Source organism: Anopheles marshallii, chromosome 2 (assembly GCF_943734725.1).
Source record: "Anopheles marshallii chromosome 2, idAnoMarsDA_429_01, whole genome shotgun sequence".
Classification (NCBI taxonomy): domain Eukaryota; kingdom Metazoa; phylum Arthropoda; class Insecta; order Diptera; family Culicidae; genus Anopheles; species Anopheles marshallii.
Genome location: NC_071326.1, coordinates 70,818,679 through 70,844,514, shown reverse-complemented (window position 1 = coordinate 70,844,514; position 25,836 = coordinate 70,818,679). Strand labels below are relative to the sequence as shown.

General features: G+C 47.4%; 1 protein-coding gene across 1 annotated transcript in view; it reads right to left on the bottom strand.

The window, feature by feature from the left end:
- LOC128718506 (teneurin-m) overlaps positions 1-25,836 on the bottom strand; it is a 509,672-nt gene that overhangs the window by 14,847 nt on the left and 468,989 nt on the right. The window contains exons 4-5 of the mRNA XM_053812128.1: positions 4,302-4,568; positions 405-2,345 (exon numbers count right to left, since the gene is read on the bottom strand). Of these exons, the coding sequence (XP_053668103.1) occupies positions 405-2,345; positions 4,302-4,568 (2,208 nt within the window). The remainder of the gene's footprint in view (positions 1-404; positions 2,346-4,301; positions 4,569-25,836) is intronic.

The following is a 25,836-nucleotide window of genomic DNA, read 5'->3' as shown; positions in this document are numbered from 1 at the left end:
AGCAACAAACGAAAAAAGCGACTAAAGCGTATTTATACAGATGGAAGGCTAAAAGCGACGCTCGTGGGCACGTGGTATTAGTGTGCGGCCACCGCAGTAGAGCGGCCAGATGTACGCTCCGGCACGGTGCTGAATTTAAAGCAGGTTCCACATCCTTTTTGAGGTTAGTTGCCGACTTCTCGGTTCTCCGCTTCGACGAACGAGTGCCCGGGCGATGCTGGTACTGCGGTAGCTTCGCTGCTTGCAAATCGATTGCCTGATGAAGACACTATTCGCAGCAGTGGGTATGTACACGGGAAGAAACCTCCAAAAGAGAGGTGGAGACGAAAGTCCTCCTCGCCGAGGGGAAGGAATTCGGGAGCATGGGAGTTGGGTTTCGGAGCGCGAATTCGCTCGATGCTCACCTTCGAGGATGAGAATGGGCGGTGGCGTTACCTCGGGACATTGTGCTGCGGATGTGGTCGACGGTACCGTGGTGGAAGTCGTAGTAGCAACATCATCATCACCGTCAGTAAGTTGCTGCTCCTGCACCAATCGTGGCGCTGTGGTGAATTCTTGCGTCAAACCATCGTTGGCTTCCAGTGCTTCGGGTGATTCGGTAGAAAGTTCATACTCATCCTGGCGGGCAACACCCACCACCGACGGTTCCACCCCATCCTCGTCAACCTCCACGAACTCGCTATCGTCCTCCTGCACGTCGACTACGCGATAGCGAGCGAACAGCGAATCGGTGGGACATTTGATTGGGCACGGTGGTGCCGGCGGTGGTTCCGGTGGACACCGGGGCACGGCCGGCGGTTGCTCGAGGTTGGCCGGTTTCGGTTCATCCGCTGCGGGCCGTGGCATATGTTCCGCCGGTGTCGGTATGGACACCTGCAGGACGTACACGGAATGCTGCACCGTGCCCGTACCGTGATCGGTGGCGATGGAAATGTTTACCAGCAGACGCGGGAATTCCGCGCCCTCCTCCGAAGATGACGTGCCGTTTACCTCCTTGATGAGGTACAGCGGAACGGTGGGGTGGTCCGTAACCGGATGTACCGAGTCGGGCAGTGTATGAATCCTTACCTCTTCCTGCCCTGGTGTGTTCTCGTGTGCAGCTTCGCTGATCGCCACCTGTTCGATGGTTTTGTAGTAGTGCTTATCGCGCTCCTTGCCGAGTTCCAACCCATCCTCCAGGCTGACCAGCGCTACCTCCGACTGATCCAGCGGTACGTGACCATAAATCCCACCGTGCACGGCTGATGGGTCATCGTTGGACCATTTCTCATCCTCACCGAAGGTCAGCCGTGCGTCGATAACTTCCTTGGTGGGTTTGGTCGTTTGGAGATAACCTTCCGAAGACGTCTTCAAGGTACCTGAGGACGTCACCGTGGCCGTGGTAGGCGGTGGCAAGTCATTATCATTAGTGATAAAAATGCCATTATCTTGCGTTGGCGCGATGCTACCGAAGCCTTCGTCATCCGGACCTTGGATGTCTTCAGCAGAACGTGAACCATCCATACCAGTCAGGGAATGTTCATCACCATCATCGCGTCCATTGTAAACGGTTTCATTGTTGATAGCAGTTTCACCACCGTCCCTACCTACTGCTGCCGCAAGTAAATTAGTCAACGGTTGAACAGAAGGAAGCAACTCATCGCTGCCTCGATCAGACGTCCCGGGTGCTGGTTCGTCCTCGTCCGTACCTTGTTTGCGAGCAGTGTAAGCGTTACCGTCCAGCGGAGCGGATGTCGGAGCGGTTGAGGCCACAATATCAACCACCGAAGCATGCAACAAATCGTTATCATCAAACCGTCCGTCAGCGGGCCCATCGTTGCGGTCAGTGCTGCCGGTGTCAGTTCCGGTGCTACTGTCACCCGTTGCCTGACGGCGGGAACGCTTAGCAACTACCATCACACCACCACCACCACCAACGCTACTACCGTCACCAGCGTTCACCCCACCGGTGCCGGTACTATCTGCTACCGCGTGCAACAACTCTACCGAACGTAAGGATGCAACAATGCGCTTATCTGTTACTGTACCTGTTCCTGCCGCACCGGAGGCTGCCTTGCCGGTGGCTGCCGTTGAGGCGGCCGACAGCGAGGATGACCCGGCCAAACCCGTACCGGACGCTGCTGATGACGCGGGAGACGATTCGTCGGCCGCGATAGGTTTTGGCCGACCGGAAGCGGATTGCGATAGGGACTGATCGATGCCGAGCCCGTCACCACCGCCACCCGGTATGCCGGCCCGGTTCGCGTCCGCTATCGTGCTTTTGGCTGCGGAGATTTCTGCCTTCTCATCGACTAGAACTGTACAGGGGTTGGTGGTTGGATATGATATACTTAATACGTTAGATGCTGTGAAATGGAAATGGAAAAAAGAGTAACAAAAAAGGACGGTTAGAGAAGGTTATAAGTACAAAACACGAGCCGGGTTTTTAACATATCGACCCATCCGGCTTCCTGCGTGGGTTGCTGGAGGAGGAGCTTTATGCTATCGAATACTGAAAGGAAAAAAGCCCTACAAAGTCGTCCAAATACAGAAGAAAGAGGATCAAGTAGCACTCAGAACTGAGTTCTGAAGTTCGTCTCCGGATAGCCCGGAAGGGAAGGATCATTTTGGAGCCGAGAACGTGAGAATTCACGTCCCTAAAGGGTACTGGAATTAATCATCATACCACTGAGCAGCTGACAACTAGGTTCGTGCGTCACACACGCAGAGGGTATCGAATATTGAAAACGGATGCACAATCGATCGTTTATTCCGTTAAACCCCTCAGGAAGAACTGACATATAATAGCAAACTGGTTACGATGGACCGTAAATGGAATTGAGAGACATCACTTGACTTCTTCCCGTTTGGAGTGTTACTTCCCTTTGAGGCATTGAGAAGGGGATTTTACGGAAGAAAACGAACGAAACTGTCCACCACTTTGTCTCATGTTTGTAGAAGGACATATGGACAGAACTGTTGGAGGTGTGTAATTCTATCCCATGTCAAGGTTAGTAAATCATGTTCATTACCCTGCACTGAAAAGCCGGAATGGGCGCCCATTCGACTGAGAGAGCGAGGAAGCGTCAGACGAATGGCAAATAGAATAAACATCTTCCTCCAAAACAACTCGAAACTACGGCTTATGCCTAAAATCGTTCTTAATTGTCAACTGAAACACAAGCCCCGGTCCGGTTTGATTTCCTTCGGCCACGAACGTGAAATGTGGCCATTAATGGCGGTTTATTACGATTCCACAAGAACTCGTGCGGGCAGCCCAAATTAAGTGATTAAAAAGCGTCCGAAAACTCGAGAGTGCACGGTCCGGACAAAAGGTTTCCTCCTAATGATATGGTGTAGAATTTCTCATTCTGTTTCTGTCCTTCCGATTTTTTTTTTCGATCATATTCCGGGCCCCTGCCCTGGGAACCGTATGGTGGTGGTTCTACTGTTTTATCCATTTTGGATATCCTGCCAACTGACCACCTCCGAAATCTCAATTTTATCCGTGGATCAAATTTACCCTCGTTTTTGTTTCGTGCTGTATAACGAATAACAGTCGCCGAACAAACAGTGTTCCACCGCATCTGTGTTTCGACTCTCCCTTGTGGAATTAAATCTTTTTTGACTTTGCACAAATTAGCATTGCTTGCACTGTCAGTGTTCCACAAGCAAAAAAAAAAAGAAAGCATAACAACATGGACAAAGCTTCGATGTGTTTTTGCACAGCTTCCGCCTGTCCGGTAGTGCGTAGGTCGAACGGTTACGGACATCATGTTACCGAGCGTTACAATCTACGGTTGGTTTTGCTGTCGTATGCGTTGTTCCCTCGTCAACTGGCCTGATGTCCTCTAAAAACCGCTCCCAACCATCGTATTGAAGGCAACAAATGGTACAACATTTTGTAGCACACACTTCATCCAGCGACCTACTCCACCACTGAGGCTCCATTTCGGATAGCCCTTTGCTTGTTGGATCAGATATGTGTGTGTGTGTGTGTGGTTTTTTTTTGGTTGTCACAAATGTAACATAAGGCCACCCGGACATATTGGGGATACCTCGGACATTGTCGCGAATCTTCCATCCCGCAATGGTCCGGGCCTCCAGTTTTTTTTTGGGACGCTTGCACGTCATATTACGTCAGCCAATATTTTGGACACCAAATTCTCCTCGAACGAGCGCCGAGCACACCCGGCAGGACGAACTCAGTGTGCTCAGCCAACCTCTGGTGGCAATGTAGCGTAGCACCAAGAACGGGCAGGATGGGTCTATAATTAGGTGATTAAAGTGACGGTGTGGGGCGCGTAAAAGCGTGCAATTACCTGTTAATAATAATGTTATAACGAGTATAACACTTAATAGTATCACTAAGATAGCCGTACACTTCCATGTACATTTGGTGAAGGTGAAGCCCTTGCGGAAGTTGAGTGGCGCCGAGTAGTGGTGGGCCGGTGGACCGCACATGGTGCTGCGGGGCGGCAGTACCGGACCCATGCAGTTGCGATCGTAGCTTTTCAGCGTGTCCTTCGTAGGTGTCGAGCAGGCGGAACCGGTTTTGTAGTCTATCGGTGATCCTTTGTTGTTAATTGCTGTAATTAAAGAGTCGGACGTGAGGGGAGAGAGAGAGAAAAGTAGAAGAAAACGCGTTAGAACTGAGTGGTTAAGGGATTTTATAAGGAAGGAAAAGTAAAGAATTCCTGTGGTGAATTCTATCCGTGGAAGTTTTGGAACTCCAGAGGTGTAAAGCTATAATTATGCATGTTCTATTAGTTCGTCTAAGCATCGCCCTACACCTCGGGCATATAATTCTGTGGTCGGTGTATATTTGCTCAGTAGAAAATTCCCTGAGACCTCCTATACCCTCCAATACCCCAAAAATAGATCGAACCGATTAATGATGATGGTTGAGAATGCGGCCCTCCCCAACAAAAAAGAGTTCCAGCTGATGTGCAACAAACGGACCGCAGGCAGCCGAATCATCATTGTTCCGCCATTTGGACGAAACGATTGGTAATGGTGACGAAAATCAATTAACATAAATATCAATCTCTCACACCTCGCTAATGTGCCTGATGGTGGGAAGCTTCATAATTTGTGGGCACAATGTCCGTGGCGAAAACATTCTGGCCACATGTGGTGCAATTTTATGCTGTTTTTGTTTTCCTGCGGATGGTTATTACTTTGTAATGGAGTTTACTTTTTTTAATTTGAAAGCTGGCACCACCCGGTCGCGATGCTGTCAGTCGCGAAGCGTCTGTAGTTGAAGTGTCTATTGTGGCGGTAAGTAAGAGCCTTTTGTTTGAGCAGAGAACCCTCAGCCAAAGAAGGACTATAAAAGAGTATGCACCCGCACCGTCCACGAGCACTGTACTTTAATCCATCACAAACACTACAAGAAAGAAATGGCAGACTCGACGCGCCCCTTTTCCTTTCACCCGAACGCTGTGTGGCGAAGGATTTTCGCACCACTTTTTTGGTGTTGTCTACGTACGTCCACCGGTCTTAAAGCCCATTAAGGTGGCGCTAAACTGCAAGATCAATATTGATTCGGCAGCCTACGTACGCTCGGAAATGGGGAAAAAAGGGGTTTTTGTGGTAGAAATTCTACCAGCTGAGATAGATTGACATGAAAAGTCTGGAGGTCACGGTGCTGATCGCGAAATTTGGGTGACAGTTGGGTGACGGAGTATGGCCATAAAAAAGGCTCTCCTAATGATGATATATTTTAACTGCCACGTTTTTCCACCAAACATGCAAAACAACACCCCCTCGGATTCACCCTGAAAAACACCGGACCTGGTGGAAAAACCTCTTTTTTTTACAGATATAATTTTGTATGAAGATTATTAATGTCTCCGGCACGTGCCGCGCATTGTACGGTTGGGAGCGTTTTGTAACCGTGCGTGTCACCGTCGCGTAACTATTGTGCGACCCGATTGTGACGATGAAGATGAAATGTTTTTATCTTGCTGGAAAATCCCGGGAAAAAAGGGGTTCTCCACGAACTAAATAGATTGGGAGTGTGCGTTTTTTTTTGTTCCACGTTGGGAAATTTTATTTGCAGCAACGCAACTGTACCGTGACAAACGCGGTTTGGGTATTGCGCTGCGCTGTTGGTCCGCTAAACGAAAGGGAACTCATTCGGACATGTTTATCTAGAGGACGCTTTGAAATTGCCAAAAGCACCGAGAGACAAAAGAATCCGTCACAATGCTGCGCAGTACCCGAAATACAACCGAAAATAGCAATCGCAATCGCTGGCTGTTCGAAACACAGTGCAATACAAACAGTTTGAGCGCCGCGCTGGCATCGGAATTCGGGTCCCGCCGGTTCTTACTGGCACAAACTCAAACCGTGCGTTCCATTGCATTGAGCAGCGGTGTGTGTCATGCTGTTATTGCGTTTCTGGAAAGGATTCTCGGAGGAGGGATAGTTTTTTGGTTCGATTGTTGGACACCCCTTTCCAGGACGCAGCATCCGCGCCATCCCGTTTGCAACCTTCGATAGAGTATCTAACAAACTAGCAGCGCAGCGTTTGGGAAGGACTTCCTTCTTCGAGAGCATAAACATCCTGTTTACCTTAACGTTTTTATTTCGCTACCATTTCGGGGAATGTGAAGGGTTTTTTTTTTTTTCAACAGAGTTCTCCCTTTACCGGGCAGGCAAAAACTTTCGAAACCCAGTTCCGTTGGTGTTGTTCGATGTTGACTTATTGAAATGAATGGTGAAAATAGAATCGGGTAAGCCACGTGGCGGTGAACGTTTCACTGGTTTGAAGAATTGATGTTGTGACGTTTGCTTAGTGTGCAATAATCAACAAAATTGTCGAACGAATCGCAAACGGATTCGAAGGATTGTGGGGAATTCCCCTGACAGATGCTTGCCCAAAATAGACGACGAATCCGTACAAACACTTCAGCCATTGTTATTGGGATCAGATAACGGAGCGAACACCGAAAAGTTAGTAAAAGTCCCACATCGATAGGTTAACATCACGATTGCTGATTGCTTGCTTTTCAATGTGAACAATGTCCGATAAGATCTCTACCTTAGACGACGGCTACCTTCTTTTGATCTCCGAAAACATCTCCCCACTATCACCATTTTGCGTCTAAATTTTAATTCGTCATAATAAGCCGTCTATCAACGATCTGTTGATGGATGACAAAAAAAAAGAAAACCTTCCCACACGCCACCGATGGTGGCAAAAAGGTTTTGGGATCCGTATCTTATCGGTCGGTATCTGGACGAGTCTGCCGCCTTGTGGACCACCGTGCTCAGTAATCGTCTACCGATATTCAAATTCATCCACTTCCACGAGGGCCCGATGCGAGCTGCTTAATATTCATCTCGGCGTGGCGTCAACGACACTGTAGGTGGCACACATAAACTCCACACTCCGCTCCCCACAATACCAGCATTTGGTGCGGATCTCGGGAAAGACCACAGTTACGCCGAGCACTTAACAACTCGCCGGGCGCCAACGGTGGCCAAAAAGTTTTCGAGCACTAGTGCGACCCGCCTTTACCGATCCGCGTCGAATGATAATGTGCACAATTAAAGAAACGATTATTAATGTTCTATTTTCGGTTTGCCGGCCGGGGTGTTTGTGGTGGGGCACACGGTGTAGACTCTTCGGAAACACCCCATTAGAATTGGGGGGTTGGGTACATCCAATTTTGGAAACACCAATCCAAACGCCCCCCGGTTCCATGTCGGCACATTCGGCAGTAGCTCAACGCAAAGCCGTTTAAGGCGGACAAGAAACGTTTAGCAGCGAGTTGCTTTGTTCAAACCCTCACCCCCCACACTCGGCAGGAGTGTTTCACGTGCCGTTTCGATTGTGCACCGAAAGGACAGAGACAGTGGCCGGAATCTTCTAATCTTAGCCGAGTCAGAAACCGGATGAGTTACGGGATTACGGGCTCGTCTAATGGATCGGAACGCTCGGAAGGAAGGTGTTGAAAAGCGATTTTCTTGTCGACAGTGGAGCAGCCCAAGTGGACGCTTTAAGTGCAGCTATTCGATTATCCTCCCCCCCCCCCCCCCTCCCTCAACCCCTCTCCGCCACATCGTGAGTTGTCCTCAAATTCTAGTTAAACTTCTGCGGTTTTCGGCACGGGTTTTGGGGGGCCAGGCGATGTAAGCGAACGAATCGGGATTTAATTGTTACGTCGCCTGCTCAACACCCTGTGCGTGATGTGTGTCGCCTCCCACTTTGAGTACACACCACATACGCGAGGAAGGAACCGTTGCGGTTAGCATTGCACCGGGAGGAGGTTGACCCGGAGGGTGGTTAAGTAATTAATGATTCACTTGACCGGAGTCATCGGCACTGCCCGGGTCGGAAACCGGAAACATCTGTTCCACAAAACCGGGAGAAACGATCCGTGGCAGACGCGAGCAAAAGAGTGCAAGCGAGACGATACGCGATGCGTCTGCAGCTCCACTTTTCTCAACGGGGTGTTCGGTTCAGAGGTCTTTCGGGCCGTTAAGGCATTCCCCCGCATCCCCGCAACTGCTGCTGAGCGGTCGAATGCTTGCACACCCCCCGTGCCTCGTTCAGTAGCACGATTTATGGCTGGCAATTGATATAAAATATCACCGAAAGTGACAGTTTTACGGCTGCATGCTTTGAAATTAAAATATAATTACAACCCTCTCCAGTTGGGCCGGTAACGGACGAGCCCGCGACTGTCGGCGGTGTTCATAAATATTCCGAAGAGTCTATTTGTCTGGCGCGATACTGGCAGGGTTGGTGGCCTCATGGCGACCAAAAAGTATCCAGTGGCAGTTGAACATTTTTTTTTTTGAAAATTATATTCTTAAACTATCATCATCTGCAGCTAATGAGGAGTAAATTTACTACCTTGCAGATATTGTTCTAAATGTTCTAAATACACTGATGTGCCAAAAACTATGTACTAAATATAAAGCAGCGAACAAAATGTTCTAAATATACTAAATGTATGTTCTAAAATTTAATTAAAAGTTTGAATATACACAGCAGATACACACATTTTCCGGAAGAATTCAATAGATTCCATTGAAGAATGGCGAAATTTCCAATTCCATTTTAATTATCAAGTTCTCCTTAACAACATGAAATCTTTTCATTGATGTTCACTACTACCAAAGAGAAGCAGATCGTGTGCAAGCACATTCCTATCAACATTGAATATTCGATTGCTAACTCCAAATCGTCATTCAACGGCGATGAATATTTGATAAGATGAACAAACGCACGTACTTCATATCTCAAGCACCATTAGGGCATTAGTTGAATGCGGGGCAAAATAGGACCTCCCATCCCTTTCCCCCTTTCTCCCCCCTCTGGGACATTCTCCTATCGCAACATACTGCGTTGAGTAACAAATAGGTTCGATAGCGTATTGACTGAATCCTACGCCTCGCAGTAGATGCTGCAATACTTAACAAATTGAACGATTTTCAATTCATTCAGTTACACATTTCACTCCTTCTTCCATATCCTTCCCACCGTTCTTGCAGGATCCTAAGCCTCCAAACCTTTCCCCCGGAAGGCTTTTCAAGTGAGTGCGTGGGTTAAAAAATGTGTGCCATAGGTGAATGGTACCAGTACATAAATAAGTGTTCCTCCATATTTTGTCCTTTTTATCGTTTTTTTTTTGTTGTTGCTGGTCGTATAAAAGAACGAGTGAGTGCATACAAATAAAATGCCTCGTATACACGCATACGCAGTTGAAAGCTTGTAGCAAAATGTAGCTTGTCCTCCACCAGCAGTTACTGTCCTTCGCGTTTGATAGGTTTTTGAAGGAAAAATCACTTTCCTGATTTGATTTTCTTCCTTAGTTTTCCTCTTCATCCGCACGGGGGTGCGCTTGTGATGTATCATCACATCGACACACACACACATACACATACAGCCGTCTTTGGGCACCATTTCCCACTGTGCTACCACACCCTATCCGCCCAATCGATTATTCGATTCGTTCACTCGCAAAAGGGGTTTTTGATTAGGTTGCTTGTGAGGAATCCGGGCGCAGCTAGCACCGGTCGCACGTCTCGTGGAAATTTATAAAACCGTCAAACGGAAGGACGAGGAAATAATCACGATAAGAATTCCAATATTCTTCTGCAGCACGCGGACCAACTGTGCTGTGTTTTCTTCCCGGGGCATGAACCAGCTGATGTCGATGGCAAATCCGGCGATAAGCAGGGAAGGAACGCGCGCGTGTGTTCGCCTTTATTTACGGAATGTAAGGTTGGGTGTTTCTGTATATGTGTGTGTGTGTTTCGTCTTCTTTCTCGAACGTCCTTTAAAGGTATACACCGGTGAGGGAATCACGACTTCCCGTGCCTCGCTGCGAAGCGTTTGGAAGGACTGTGTACCGAGCCCGTACAACCGTCAAAGAGCGAAGGTCTGATTCATTGCGTGACCTGAACACACGGCGAAAGCTTCTACTCCTTCGCACCAGGTACCCGACGAATACCACCTAGGTCTGTCGCAAACGATGTATTTTCTTTTGCTCGCATTTGAAAAATCGCCTCAAGCTAAACGTTGAAAAATGAATGAATTCTTGGGAGCTTGGACTGAGGGGCCGTCGTTGGCGCTTTCCCGTATTCTTCAACGGACGGAGGGAAAACTTTTCCGGGCCTTTACTTATGAAGCAAATGTAAATCTGGTACATGTTCCGGAAGGGGGAAAAGCCCACATTGCGATACACAACGTCATCAGGATTTCCACACATTTCCACACGGGAAAGTCTGGGGAGGGGCTAGTCCTTTAACCATTTGCCAGAATCTAGGCCAACAGTGTTATCCAAAACCGAAACAGCATACAACGCACCCGGTTTCGAAATTTAATTAAAGCTCCCCCAACAAAAAAATAGGTTCGAAAAAGAATACGCCTGTATGGTATGGAAGTGTTTTCAGTCGAAAGGCCGTTTTTCAGTTTTGGAAACCATTCAATACACGAGGGAAAATCGCATAAGGTACGGAAAAAGGGTGCCCACAGGGTAGTGCCGTGGTATGCAGTGGACGCTTCCATTTGTATTAATTCAAATTATCAATAATCACGACATACTTTCATTAGAGCGAACGCCAGCACCACTGTATGGTCGAAGAAAGTCGTCTTGAGGAGCCACCGTACCGGTGACGCGTGCTGTGGGTCGTTAAAGGTGTGGCATTATTTGAGGCTGAGGCTATGGGGTGTAGTGAAACCCATTAGGGCGCCTCCGAAAGGGGTTGTTGAAGTAGGATAAGGAAGCAAATATTTGCGGTTGATGACACTCGCTCCTACGGTTGGGCCTGGGCAGGGAAGTGATTTGGTTTTAATATTGTTTTTTTACTAATTTTAGCATACGACTCGGAACTTATGCTTAATTATTGCAGGTTTTGTTTGGCAAATGTTTAACTCTTTCATATCTTTTAAAAGTTTAATTAACTTGTTGAACTTTTAAGGATGGAAAACCGTTTAATGGATGAAAAGCTTAGTTTTTTATTTCATTGTAAAAACAACAGAAAGTAAAAAAACAACCCTCTGAAGGATACATGAATATCACTCGGAAAGTTATTTTTTCCTATTTTGCTTATCTACATTTTCCAGATACATTCCCTTCCAATAGAATCCCTTAGAATACAAAAACTCATCCGGTTACAATGTTGCAATGGGAAAATTAATTAAAATTCACCCTGTGTGTCCATTGAATGTGGCTATTTTCTTAGCGTCCATCTGTTAAAAGCAGGAAAACTGCATATTTCAGTGTACTTGAGAGTAAGAGGAATTCGAGGTTTTGTTTTTCGGCTATGGAAATTATTCCAGCAAAAAAAAAGAAACAGGATTTCCCTTATGCAATGTGAACTTACCCTTAGCTGGGAGAAATTTCACCCTTTCACTCCCTTATCGCTACACGCAGCCTTTCGGTTTTCGGTCACAAAAATCCTGTACATCGGTACCGATATTGCGAATAGGGGTCCTAATTATTAACCACAACAGTGCCAGGGTTGTCGCTGGTCGACCAGGAGGGTTAGGTATTGTTATTTTTCAATTAAGTATTCACCTCCTGCCATTGGCGATGGTTTCAAACGAACACCCGGCCAACCGGCTAGATGGTTTCTGTAATCAATCTCACTTGAACTCATTCACCCGTCATTGCTTAACACACTGCTTCTCGCCCGAAGAAGAAGGTTGTTTCGAGGTTTTGCCGTTTTCCAAAAAGTCATTCGATTTAATGTTTCTTAATTGACATTTTCTATTCCTTTGCGGGCGAGCGTCACCGGGACGACAACGGGAGTGCTGTCGCGGGCTGATGGTGGTAGAATATTATTAGCCATTTGAGTACGTTCGCAGCACGCCCAGTGTATGAAAGTTGTTGAGTATGTGTGTGCCTGCTTTCACCCAATATCCACCGTCACCATAGATCACCGGTCCGGTTGGTATCAATCGTCCTTTCCGAAAGTTGCTCCTGCCCTGGGTGAGTTGAAGTTGGCAAACGATTCCGTCTCAAGCATCGCACAGCACAATACACTGCTCGGTTTGAAAAACTCGCCAATACACAAAGAACACAAAACCTTCGACTCGAAGCCTTAATTGGATTCTTGTCCCGGGCTTTTTACTTGGGGTAACGGATGAAGTTACACCAGCGAGCGGCTGATGGTGGCAAGATGCGGGTGAGCCCGGGCAAAACACAGTTTTTATCTTAATCTGCGGTTGGTTTCGACTGCAGAATCTTGTGTCGCGCTGTGTTTGGTTTTTTGGAACGCAGGGGATAAGATCTTTCACCGGAGTGCTTGCATTTTCCTTTGGGGTCGGCGAAAGTACCGGGTGGTGGGTGGGTTGTGATTATGTTTCATTTTGATTTTACACTAATTAATCATTGTTTAATGTTTGTTCACCATGGGATGGATGATGCAGACGGGCGGTGGAGTTTTGGGGGCGAAGGATGAAAAGTTGAAGAAGTAATTTCGGAGTGCGACTTATGCACTTGAGCTCGGAACTCGGTAAGAACCGATTAATGTGGCGCATGACGAAAAGGGCGAATGAATTGGTTTTATCAGACGGAGTTGCTGTTTAAGAATTGTGATAAATGAGATTTGTTTCAAACATCTCTCCCCCCCCACCCCGCAGGCTTGAATCAACTGAAGATATGTGAATTGTGGATTGAGAGAAGAAATTTAGCACCGCCACAGTTACAGTGTTTTTTCGAGTGTTGTTGGGTATGTTTTGGGATTGTATTGCTTCCAACCAGAAAACAAACAGCTAATGATGCAGGAAAGCTTCACGAACAATAGCGTGAACTTGTGCTCTAGCCAAACCTTAAAGCTATCCATTTTGTCGACCGAAAATTGTGGCAAAAGTAATTGTACCATAACGTACCGGGACTGTCGGGAACAACCCCTGAAGGGGTTGTCGCTTTAATGCAGACAAGGACCTAATTTCTAGCCCGGGTTTCTTTTTATCGTCCTACGTGAAGCGGCCCTTCGGCTAGGTAGATAATCTTCATCCAATCAACGTCGCCCGGTCGACATCAGGATCATCTCACAACGGTTGGGTTTTGCGTCTGCCACAGTCGGTGCCGGAACAATGGAGGACCGCTTACCCACAAAAATATTTGCACTAATGACTGAGTTGCTCCGTCCAACAAGCAAAAAGGGTGGATACGCACACCCACATTGTGGAAGATGATGTTTATCTCCCGGGTGGGAGGGAATATTCGCTCATTAAAGTACCGGAACGACCCTTTGGACCGGGAGGGTATGGCATAAGATTCAGCGGGGGTAAATAAATGGTGGCACTAGGACAAAAGCCGAAGGGTTCTGCTTGGCTGTTGGCTGCTAGGTTGTACTTTTCCGATAGTATGTTGATAGTGATCTTCATTAATAAATTGTTGCGAATTCGAAGTGGAAGAAAAACAGCGCCAGATACCCCGAGACTGGCCATATGTGCGAACTGTGTACGAATTTTCTCCCTCCCCATTTCGTAACGGGCAGTGGCGTATGGGCTAAATATCAATTAATTCCCAATCCTTCCGTTACCCTGAGCGCTGGGTGATGATGAATTTCTAATGACCTCTCGTGATGGTACAGCTGAACGCAGGGCGACCCATGGCGCGACACGGTGCGGATTTTCTCAGCACGTGCGCATTTGAGTTGACCGAATTTTCCAACCAGCGGGATAATGGGGACGGTTGGGCAGGGTGGAACGAAATTTTCCTTTTGCAAACGAGGTTTTATAGGGTGGCGTGCATCCGTGTGTATGTGTGTTTTTTTATTCCATTGCTAGAACTCTCCCATACACTTCCATCCATCGCGCCGTGTGTGGCGGGCTCGATGAAGAACAATATTTTCCTTCGTTAAAGTTAAAACAAACACACACACACTCGTGCAGTGCGTACAGTATGTATTATCGGGTTGGAAATGGCATGGAGGAAAATGTTGGAGATTCGTTGCCTTTGCCGGCGACTCACGACAGTCGGAGATAGGTTATGTTTTCTCCAAACAAGAGGTTTTGTTTTCACTTGTTTTTTTTGTCGTTGCCTCCATTCTCTTCCCATTGTTTCCCGCCTGTGCTAGCTAGTTGGATAGCAAAAGAGACAAGGACCACCAGGACAGTGAGCGGAGTGCGTGGGATGGGGGAACGTAATGGGGGACGATGGCAAAGTTTGCTAACTTTCGGAAGACCTTCTGGCATCCCGAAGAACCTGAATAAACAGTGGCATGTAATGCTCATGCATACAAATATATAGCACACGCGTGTGGAAATCGTCCGCGTGCAGATGGAAAGGAATTCCGCATCTACCAGAGCACCGTCCTATTTGGCGCTGCTCGTAGGAGGTAGGGAGCGGGAGGAGGGTGGGATTTTTCCGAAACAGTCAGTGAGTCAGTCAGTCACGGCGGTGCCACAAGTCAGCTGATGAAGAACGCCTGATGAAAGATCGCGAACTTTTCGCATCGGAAGGAAATGGCAAAGACAAAGAACCGCAGCACCAGCAGGCAGGCAGCAACAAGCAGGCTCTCGGAAAAGAATAGAACTTTGTCCGAGGGGGAGCTAAACAGGCAAAAAAAAGCTGCTGATATGTTAAATATGTACACTTTGTGCCAAGGGAAAAAAGCGAGCGTTGGTAAAACGAATATCTGGAAGGCAACTGCTCGAGATCCGGGGCAGCATATGTATGTGCTTTCTGGTATTGAGAAACTCAGCGTCATAGTGGTTAGGCCCTGCACAACATATAAACCTGTCGGGTTGGATTAATTTTCCAGCGTCGTTAACGATGTACAAACACAAAGGAAAGTTTGAGGATGGAAAAAAAAAACTTTACTTCTCGGGCAAAGCTTTGAAGATTATGTGTACAAATTTTGTGGAATTTGTGATTTGTGAAAAGGCATTTTGGGGTATTTTGACAGGACGAGTAATCTAACAGAGTAAAAATGACAGCAATATATGTAGAATTAGTTTTACGTTATTTGGCTGATTATTTTCAATTTTTTCCAGGAATTTCTCCAATATTTTCTTCTCTTTTGAGGGTTCTCTTCTTGTCTTAGAAAGGTTGTTTTATAAATACCATTTTTCTGTATCGTTAAGTGGAGCAAAACATCAAAGATAGAACCTCAAGATTTTGAGTCAATCAGTTCTCAAAACATGAAGAATTAATTTTACGACTTTTGTCTAATTTTTCTTCAGGAGTTGGTTATTGGTGATAGCTTTTAAATGCCATAACAATCCATTTCCTTAGTATGTTTGACTTATAAATTACATCGCTAAGGCGAGCATCTAAGTGAGAACCTCAAGATTTCTACAAATATTCATTGATTTCTAGAAATAATGATCCATTTTGCAATTACAGCAAATTGCACAAAGATGAAACACTTCCAGATGCGTATTAACGAGAACCTAATCAAACTCAAGCGCTTGCAAACTGCTAAGCTACACCACACGGAAATAGAATCCAATTCGTGGAAAACTTTGCCAGGAACGTACTTTTCCCCAACTAGAGGATGCAAGTAAAGTTTCCCTGTCATCGTTACTTACCGATTGCACCACCGGTGGAGCAAATAAAGCAAAATACGAGAAAAGAGCCCTATAATTTATGCGCGTACATACCCCGAGCATCAGTAGTGCTCGGGCAGGATGATAAGATTCCTATTCCCATAACCCATCGCTGCCCAAGTGCTCCCGGGAGTATGTGAAGCAGAAATTCCACCAGCACCAGCGGTACTCGGCGCACCAGGTTCAAAAGAAAACCCCGAATGGGGAGAGCAAAACCCCAACTGCCGGCTGTGATGGTGAGGGAGCATAACGGCAATTTGTTCGAATCCTTCATGATCAAAGTAAAACGACCGCCTCCCAGGCAGATCCTTGAGAAAGCGTTCGATTATGACGCTTTTCATGGCACTGCCGGGACATGTGTTCGTTCTTTCCTGTTACGCGACAGAAGCAAAGCGGGTTGATGTGGCCCGCAGTTGCCGAGGGATGGGGTTTTCCGTTCCTGCACCGTGGGATAATTTTTCAACCTGCTGCAAACCCAAGGCAGCAGGTGTCTCCGTGTAAGTGCACACCCTGGAAAAACTCCGACGGCATGGAGTATTCTACTGCTGTGAAGCGTTTTTGTGGGTTTTCTTCTCTCACCGCACCGCAATGTGCAATGTGAACGGGATGGGGATTTTTCACCCCGCTTTTCCGGGGCTTTCCCGAGCGCTTGTGTTCCTTCGTTCCCACAACAAACGATTCTTGCGTTAAAGTGCAATAATAAAATAATCTCAAGCGTTCCATCGCGCTGCACGAGCTTGGTTTATGGAATATTTGCGTGCTTTGGTACGTTTCCCGGGAAGTGGAATTGGGTCATGCGGCAGACATGTCCTTAAATGCCATGGTTGGTGCTGTGCCGGTGCTGCTGGTGTGTGCTGGTGAGCTTCCGGGAATAATCGATTCGCAAATAAGCATACCAATTTCGCACACCAGCACAGCAGTGCTGTAAAACCGAGGTTCATGTAGCCGAGCAGCAGGAGCTCGACATTTCTTAAAGTTTTCTATCCGTATCACAAGGCCACAGAGCTCGCCCCGCCTGGGTAGCGAATTTCGTATTCCTCACGTGTGGGGCAATAAGTTTAATCGCTAATTCGGCATCCCTACCCATGCGACGTATATCCCGGGTGAAAGCGGATCTATCCATGCATCAGAGCCCGGGTTTGGGCGAAAATCCCCTCATAAAATGTATCTAACGTGAGGGAGCTCCAGATAATTCACTCCGGTTGGGCCGGACGGGGCACGATCGTGTGCGGGTCTGCGGTTAGCCAAAATGATTGCTTCGTCCCTGGCCAACCGAAACGCTTCCCTGTTTTATTTTCTTCTCCCCAGGAAAAAAAAAGAAAACAAATCCTGGAATGGCATACTGTGTAAAAGTGAAATCGAAGAAAAGCATGGAGCATTTTTGGACGAACGACGACAACAAATCCAAAGGAGGAACGCCAGTCCAAGCAATGGTTATTTTTATATTCCCTCCACTTATCGCTAACCTTTCGCCGCACAAGTCGGAACGTAGCCGAAAGGGACACTGTGCCCCGTCCGTCTGTTGCGGTTGCTTGCGATGGCATAAATCTATAAAATCTAATATAATTTATTATTAATTTCACACCATTTTAATAGATTTTCCAAAATAACAATAAAATTCAATTTGGCATTCCGGCACGGTGGTGAGAGGCAGCGTCAGTCCAATGTCCAATGCCTACTACACAACGGCAAATTGGGCAAGCAACAGACGCCGCCCCAGTCCGGGCGACTGTGCGGGATGAAAAGCGGAACACCCAGCGCTGACCGGGATGGAATCGTATCCGACAGCTCGCTGGCAGGGGATGTCTGTGCAATGGCTTTTGGGGGTGATTTTGGTACTGGGTTTTTGGGCATAGACTTAGGTGCCCTCTTGCTGCCATTTCGCTTCGGTTCACGGCCATTGATGATGATTGGATTTTTCGGTGAGTTTGTGAGCTTAGTGCGAGTCGTCGGTACTGGCCGTTCTTCCAGCCGGGACATCCCGCCCGATAGCTTCCGTGCGGTGCATCCGTGGAACGTGAAAGGGCAGTTTTAAGCCGGAGCTATCTCGCATGAGCATGTGCGAGGGTACCGTCTCGCCAGCTCACCGAGTCTCCCCCATCAAAAAAAGTCCTTGTGAATAGCCCATCGTTATACGCTGCATTGATTCGGTGTTCTTTCGGTGGTCGGTTCTAGAAAGGGAACACAACAGATTGGAACAGACAGCGCAACCGTTCTCGGCATGCCTGGCGGTGTCGGTTGCACATTCTAAACCGTTTAGCAGTGAAGCGAATTGATGGCTTCTTTCATTGTCTACGTACCGGCATGTACCGGTACGTTCCGGCGCGAAGCTCAGGTCAGCAAGATCTCTCGTCTCTTATCGGTTCTACGGTGACGCGATTCCTGTTGGAGTGGGGTTTTTGTGTTCACAACTTGGCGTAGATCTGTGCGTGGTTGAGATTTGGCCAGGCAAAACCACGGCCACAGGACAACAATTGAAAGGGAAAAGTAATCCCCGGGTGCGCTTTTTAGCCTTCATAGAGCTCTGTCTCTCGAGGTAGATTGCGCGCCATTCACCAACAACCTGCGGTAGTGGAGTTGTACGCTTTTTAAAATCCTATCTACATATCGTTCCTTTTTTTTCCATGTTGAAGTCATTGCCCTTCTGGAGGGTACTGAATCTAACTGCACAAGAGCCTCGTGCAATAATTTAATAAACCTCGAGGAGTCTCCCTTTTCACCAGGCCTGCACCAAGTTTGTCCAATGTTCGCCCAGACAGTGATACGGACGTACATTACGGGTTTGCAATAATAAAGCAAACTATTTAAACGAGCACTAGGAGTGAGAAGTTGTATTTCCCAGAAAACACCCCCAGCCATAGGGAAGGTTCTCGGTGGTGTGTGGCACTGTTGACTGGCGGTTTCACCTCCGCACCGGTGCCTCTGCGAAGCCATTGATTTTATCCTACACTGCACTTGGAAATGATGGGATGAAAGTTTCCCTCGGTGCGTGTGATAGCAGACGATGCGTTTAGAATATTTCGTTGCGTTTGCCGGCCGGAGCTGCTGATGGTGCGTACCTTTGGCAAGAGTGAAAATCGCAAACAGGATTGTTTGCTTTCACTCGCTCCAGCCGTAGATTGTATGTTCGAGGCAGAGGCCGACGACGCGAGGGTGCATCCATAATCAACATCGCCCGGCAACTGCTGTGGAGACGAAGATGCGGCGGATGCCCGCAGCACTTTGCGGTGGAAAAACCTCCCGGGAGATAAGAGGGTACTTGAGCGACGAGAGATTGCCGTGATGCACGGGTGCCAGATAGTACGACGAGCGAGAGTTACGGAAGTGTGTCAGCGTGGTGGGAGGGTGTGCGGCTGGACGTGAGAGTAAATTGGATTGCATCTTCATCAAACGAGTGGGCACTGGGAGCGGGCTTCCGAGATGGTCCTTGAGTTGGTCCTTAGCCAAGTCCGAAAGCCAAGAGATTGGCCGGACCTCCCTTTTATCGCCCGACGTACCAGACGACGACGACGACGACGTCGGATTTGCTGTTTAGACTACGGATTGTGATAAATTAAATATTTCAAGTGAAGAAAATCCGGTTTTACTGTCCATCGTCCGTTCGCTTGACTGTGATGATGATGATGCCGATGACGATGGTTTATGAAGGGCGATGGGGTAATGATACGGCTGGAGATGGTTGGCTACGGTTGGGAGTTTTGGGACAAAGCCAGGATGTTCCACGAGTTGGGTGGACTGGACGCTACGCAAGATGTGCATCTGTTCCCTGTACATCGTTGAAGGCGTCGTTACAAATCGTCGCATGCGAATAAAGCCTGCACCGGACCGGATGCGTCTGGATTGATGCTTAAAAATATCCCGCCCACTATGGACGCAAAACTAGCCGAGGGGTCGAAATTTGCCTTTCCGCATCGAAGAAACGCTTTTCACTCCAGTAGCAAACGGTGTGTAAATGATGGAAAATTTATTAATATCCCCCAAGCTGGCCGGTGGTGCAGGGTACGCAACGGGGTGATCAACATTGTTGCCGATGTTCGACCGGAATGGAAGGTTTTTGGAGGCAATAAAGGACGAACGGAGTTTGGTGACTTTTTCTCTAACAAGCTGACGTCTTTTTCGGTACATCGGTGTATGTGTCTGTGGCCAGCGTAACTGGAACTGGAACTATAAATTGCATACTGCGTATGTTACAGCGATGGGTGAACGAGAGTGTGTCCGAGTGTCCTTTGCCTTCGGAGCGGGCCCAGGAGTACATGGGGAAACACCCATTCCATCTGGAACATTTGTGGGCTCTCGGCCATTGCTGACATATTTTGCCTTTCAGGTTCGTTTGGTTTCGGTGGGTTTTTCGGGTATTTGGCGGTGATGGCTATTAAAAAGTATGCAAAACATGCTGCGCATAGACAGGAGCAGAACCTGAACTGGACACCCTGCTGAGACGAGCCTTTGATATCGACCCTTTTTTGTGGAACTCTCGTGTACACCACCACCACCAGCCGGGTTTCACTCGAAAGGGACACATATAGAGAACTAGAGAGACAGAGATGGGGAGCGTTTGAAAGGGTCGGATTTGTCTTGCCGGGAAGTTTCCGAACCAAGGTTTTAGATCCTGTAGCACAGCAGGACGCCCAGAAACTACGACAGCAGTACAAACCCTGGACGGAAATGTCTGCCTCAACGTTCAACTCTGCTACCCTCGGGTTGCACACCGTCGCACCGGAAGCATCCGGCCAGTCCCCGAAAGCACGGTTGTAAAGGTATTATGATAACAAAAATATTCCGCACCGACATTTCCAGGTTCGCTTTGGGGGGATCCGTTTCCGCCACTTTCCTTTTATACACACAAGTGGCGAAAAATTACAACCACTCACACACTGAATGTTGTCCGCAATCGGATGTTGTACCGGAAGCATGTCGGGAAAGGTAAAAACATCCAACCAAATGACAATGTTAATATGGAGACCCCACTGTCGAATCCGGTGGTCCTCGTGGCCGGCATCAAAGGAGAAAAGTCAAGCAAGCGAGAGTGAAAAAAAAACGCAACATGGGGCCTAACCTGGGCGAGTGCTCAACTTGGGAAAGGCATTCTTAGACAGCAAAGATTATCTTTTGGAGGCTTTTGGGTGTGGACTTTCAGCGTGCCGACCAGAACTTCAAACAACAAATGGTTTAAACAAACGGTTCCGAGAGATAGACAGGGAGAGTCCAGGTAGGAAAAAGTCTAGCCAACGGTCCCTAACCCACATGTAGTCAGGTGCGGGTTAAAAAGCTAACGCGTTGGATAGACACGGTAACAAGAAATGGCCCCAACAATATAAAAAGGTCGCAACTTTAAAGAGTGATTTTGAGGAAACTCTAGCCCCATCGGCGAGCCTTCTTTAAAGTGGAGTTTAGAATTGACTTTTTAAATTCAAATTCTTACAAAAACTTCAAGGACTTGCGGTGAAGAAGTAGACTGGCAAATAACAGCATCGTCCAAATAGTGCTGCCCCTAATGTGTGAAAGTTTTTCTTGTGTGACAAATTGAGTACGGAAGATCTCGGGATCATCTTCCGGAGCTACTTTTGACAGGAGATTAATTTGTTTGCATACACCGTTTGTCATTCGTTTTGGACGATGGTTGGTACGGTGGGATTTCTTCTTCGTCTATGGCATCTAGAGCACTCACAAATGCGATCAATTTGTACGCACGGCAAACCATCACCCTACTGACCCAATAGCTGCGTCCGTAGAATGAAGTTAAGATGCAGAGCAAATAGACAGGTGAAGGTAAAATATAAAAGGCCCCTCACAGTAATACGACGGTGAAAATGAAGTGAAATTAAACGAAGATTTCTGTCCAGCGAACGAGTGGTGCGATGTTTTTGTTTCCCATATTTGTGCCAAGCAATTAGTGCACGCAGGAGAGCTTTGTGGAGCACCAAAAAAAAGGACAATTAGAAACAGCAGAAGCACTGTGCAGTAAATAGTCGTACAAATGAGGGGTTGGAACTCGGGCAACACAAAAAGTCAAAAATAATCTGAGTGTACAGGAGGAGAGGTGCATAACAAAAAGTTCCTGTTTGCTGCTCGAATGTCCGGCACCATAGACATCCTGAGAGTACGCTGCCAATTATGACAACGGCACTAGGAAGCGCCAGGGCGTTAAAGAGCTGGCGGTAAAGGGTAACAATCAAATACAAACTCATCGCCTTTATTCCCTAAGTTCCGTTTTTTATTGTTGGTGCTGCGTACCTGGTCGCTTTGAAGCTGAGGCAAGTAAATGAAAGCGAAGGAAAAAAAAAACACTACGGAAAAGCACAAACATTGTGGTAGTGTTAAGTGTTACTTCCCTTTTTCGAAGGAACATTTTTGCTCTTTGCACGGTAAAAAGGGGAAAACTTAATTTCCTCAACCCTTTCCCTCGAAAGCAACAAAACGCAAGCCGGCAGGGTGGGGTGCAAAAATAGAAACCAACACTCGCCGGTACGCCAGCTGGGAAAGGTTCCAGGGCAACAACAACAAAAAAAGGTGAAAACCCCCCATTTCTCGACCATTAAAATGGTACAAGGGAGGAAAAAGTGAAGCTAAAAATCCCCCCTCCCGATCCTCAAAAGGTTGAAACAAAAAGCAAAACCCACCCGGGTAAGTTGGCCACCCGGGACGGTAGACAGGGTTGTGTGCGAAAGGTGGCAAATGAAAAAAGGACATCACCAAGGCAGGTGATTATCCTGTTTTCTTATGGCGAAGAAAAGGCACCCACCGAAAGGATTCGAAAAGCACCAATAGACAACCCAGAAAACACAACAAAAAAAGAAAAACTGACTCAGCATGTTGTTTGGGAAGGTTAGGCGAGACTCTTGCCGTGGGTAGTAATGAAACTGGCTGTCTGCCGTTGCGTGTACTTGTGCGTTGGTTCGTGTCGGTCGAGCAGCGCAACAATTTTTGACGATGGCTGTTGTGCTCCGGTGGCACGCTGTAATGTCAGAAGCTCATCACCGACATAATAACCTGGTGGGAGTGTAACAACACCTTCTCGCAGTTCTCTCTGTCCCACGAGTGCCCGTACCGTAGTTTGTTCCACTTGGGACACTTGATGAAAGTTACCTTACGGCGAACGAAAAAGTAGTCTAAAAGCCCGGGCACATGGTCGGAAAACCCGGAATGTCGGAATTTCCACACACCCAAAAAAAAAAAAAAAAAACGCCAGCTCTAACAACAACACAAAAAAGACAAACATTTGTAAAAGTAAGGCTATAAAAGTGCTTAAACCTGATGGTACCGTCAAGGACGAACGATGAGTTCTAGGACGGTTTCCTGAGCTTAGGTTGATTATTGCTGACGACTTTTCCAAACCGGCGGAGTTTTAACCCACCCCTAGTCCCAGCGGGATGTTTTGCCGTGTTTGAAAGGGCACGATTCGTCGGAGGTTGCGGTGGACACGGTGTGCGAGAAAAGGGTTATGTTTTAATTTCATCCGATGTTTCAATAGAAACCATCCAAACCCTTCGAGCGCGAGGCGCGTCCGTACGGAAAAAAAGAGCACCCCGAAACCAAGCGCCAGGTTGCCGGGGCAGAAACATTTGGTAATAACTTTCCAACATTGAGAAATTATATTTAATATTTGTTTTATCATAACTTTCGTCAAGAGCAACAGTTACACAGTGGTGGCGTATTTGCGCAAAGCTCCTCCCCCTGTAAGGTTGTGCCGGTGAGTTGCGTACAATCTCGGCAAAGTTTCGTTGGGGTTTTGAAATCACAATATTAGGTGACACAGAACGGTGTAGCAATGGAACAGTCGTTCCGTGACGCGGTACCCGGTATGTTGCTGAGTTCCCGGCCAAAAAGGTGCGAAACAATGCCGCCATATGATTTCGCTTCCCTTTCCTTTCCTTTTTTTTTTTTGCTTTTGGAGGTGATGATGTCTCGCGCGCTTTCTCAAGAACCACTCAAAACTGCCGGCACCGGCAAGAGAGATTCTTATTCGGGTGAAATTATGTTTGTCTTGTCACAGAGATGCCGGCGGAGATGGGTTTGTAGAAAGTTGACGAATTTCTGGTATTTCATCGAGGCTTCAAGAATGGAGTTTTGGGGCTCCGCACAAACCGTCGTACGTCACGAGAACAAACGATACTCTATTGACAGAGGGTCGGCAGAAATAGGGGAAATGTACAGGATGTTGTTCGGCTAATTGAAATCTAGGTGATGTTGTACCGTTCCCGGTAGCACCTGCACATTAGCATTGCGCAATGATGGTGGAGACATCAGCACCATTTCTAGCAGCGGGATCTAAAAGGGGTCAGAAATCCCGTCGCAAGACAGGAACGTGAGCGAAACATCGTCACACGCCATCCGACATTCCAGCTGCTGGGAGCAGCGGAAATGGGTTCCTTCTTGGAGAATGTACTCCGCCCATCATGCCACAATAATAAAGCGACCTTTTTTGAACATTTGCCTACATTCAGGCGCAAAAGCGGTTTGTTCTTCGGCGGCAATTTTCGAAGTATCGCATGTACCATATCGTGACGCAGAGCGGAGTTCATTAGTGTTTCGAGCAGAATTAACCTCTGCTCGCAGTCGTTTTGCGCAGGTACGGCGAGTTTCATCGTTAATTTTGTTGCTAATTATTAATTCTTGTAGTATTTTCATCATCATCTACGCGGAAGAGCAAATATAAAACATTCACGAGAAGGTTTCTTACGTCTTCTGGAGCTACCGTTGACTGTGGGGTGCTTACCTGTAAATAAATAGAAGAAAAAGTATGCGTCAACATTCTGCCGTATATCACTTTGTAAGGTATTGGTTTTCTTGTTTCGATATTAAAAAGCTTTATTTCTAGCGGTTCCGGATTTTATGGCAACATATTGTACCCCTTTTCAATCAGGTGAACACATCAATAAAACCGCTAAAGCATTCTACCCTTATCGTTCGATCGAACGACCGATCAAAACCCCGTAATAGTCGTTTTATGCGTGCATTTCTACATATTTGCAAACCACTCCACTTCGCATGCATCACATCCACTTGGTTGCTTCTAACTTTTTCGCTTCCCGACAAAACGGACCGAACAGGGACGCGAGGCCGGGAGTATGACGCAAACCGGAAGATTTATCCACCCACTTTAATTAACTCGCCCATGGGGTACCGAGCCCACTGTCCATAAACTAATTTAAAAGCTTTTAATACAACTTTCACTCCAAATTTCATCAAACGCGCTGACGTTGTCGCCCGCTCGTACAACATCCCGGGCATTATGTTGTGACCGGTGGCTTTATTTTTCCAATGTCAGAAGTTTGCTGCTGTCAGGCGAAGATCTGTGTTACGTCCACATCGTCATACGCCCGTCGGTCGAGACACAACCCCTCCAGAGTGCCGGGGATACTGACCGGCCAAAACCTAAACAGGGAGAAATATGGGGGGGTGGGCCAGTAAAGTTTTTCCCTTTGCCGTAGGCCAATGGCGTACAACTTTATCCCCCGTCCCTCCAGGATTGAGAGAAGGATTTGCTTCCCATCTTTCACGGTAAGCCCGGTCAGCATACAGGATAGGGAAGCTTCGGGGCACATCGAGGCGCTCACTGACAGACACTGGCAGGCGAAACGAAACAAAGTTGGTTCGATACGGATGTCGGACGGGACGGTCTGCGCCCGAATGCCCGGAGAGGAAGTAAGCTAACGATGAACTGCAACAGCCTCATTTTGCTCCGGAACAGAACCGGAAGGAAAGGCGAATTCTTTCACATGAACCTTTTTTTTTGCTGTTGTTGTTGCGAGTAATATCGGGTCTGTGTGTGAGTTGCAAGCTTGACGATGTTGGCGTTGTGTAAATCCTCCGGCGCCATGTTACAGTTT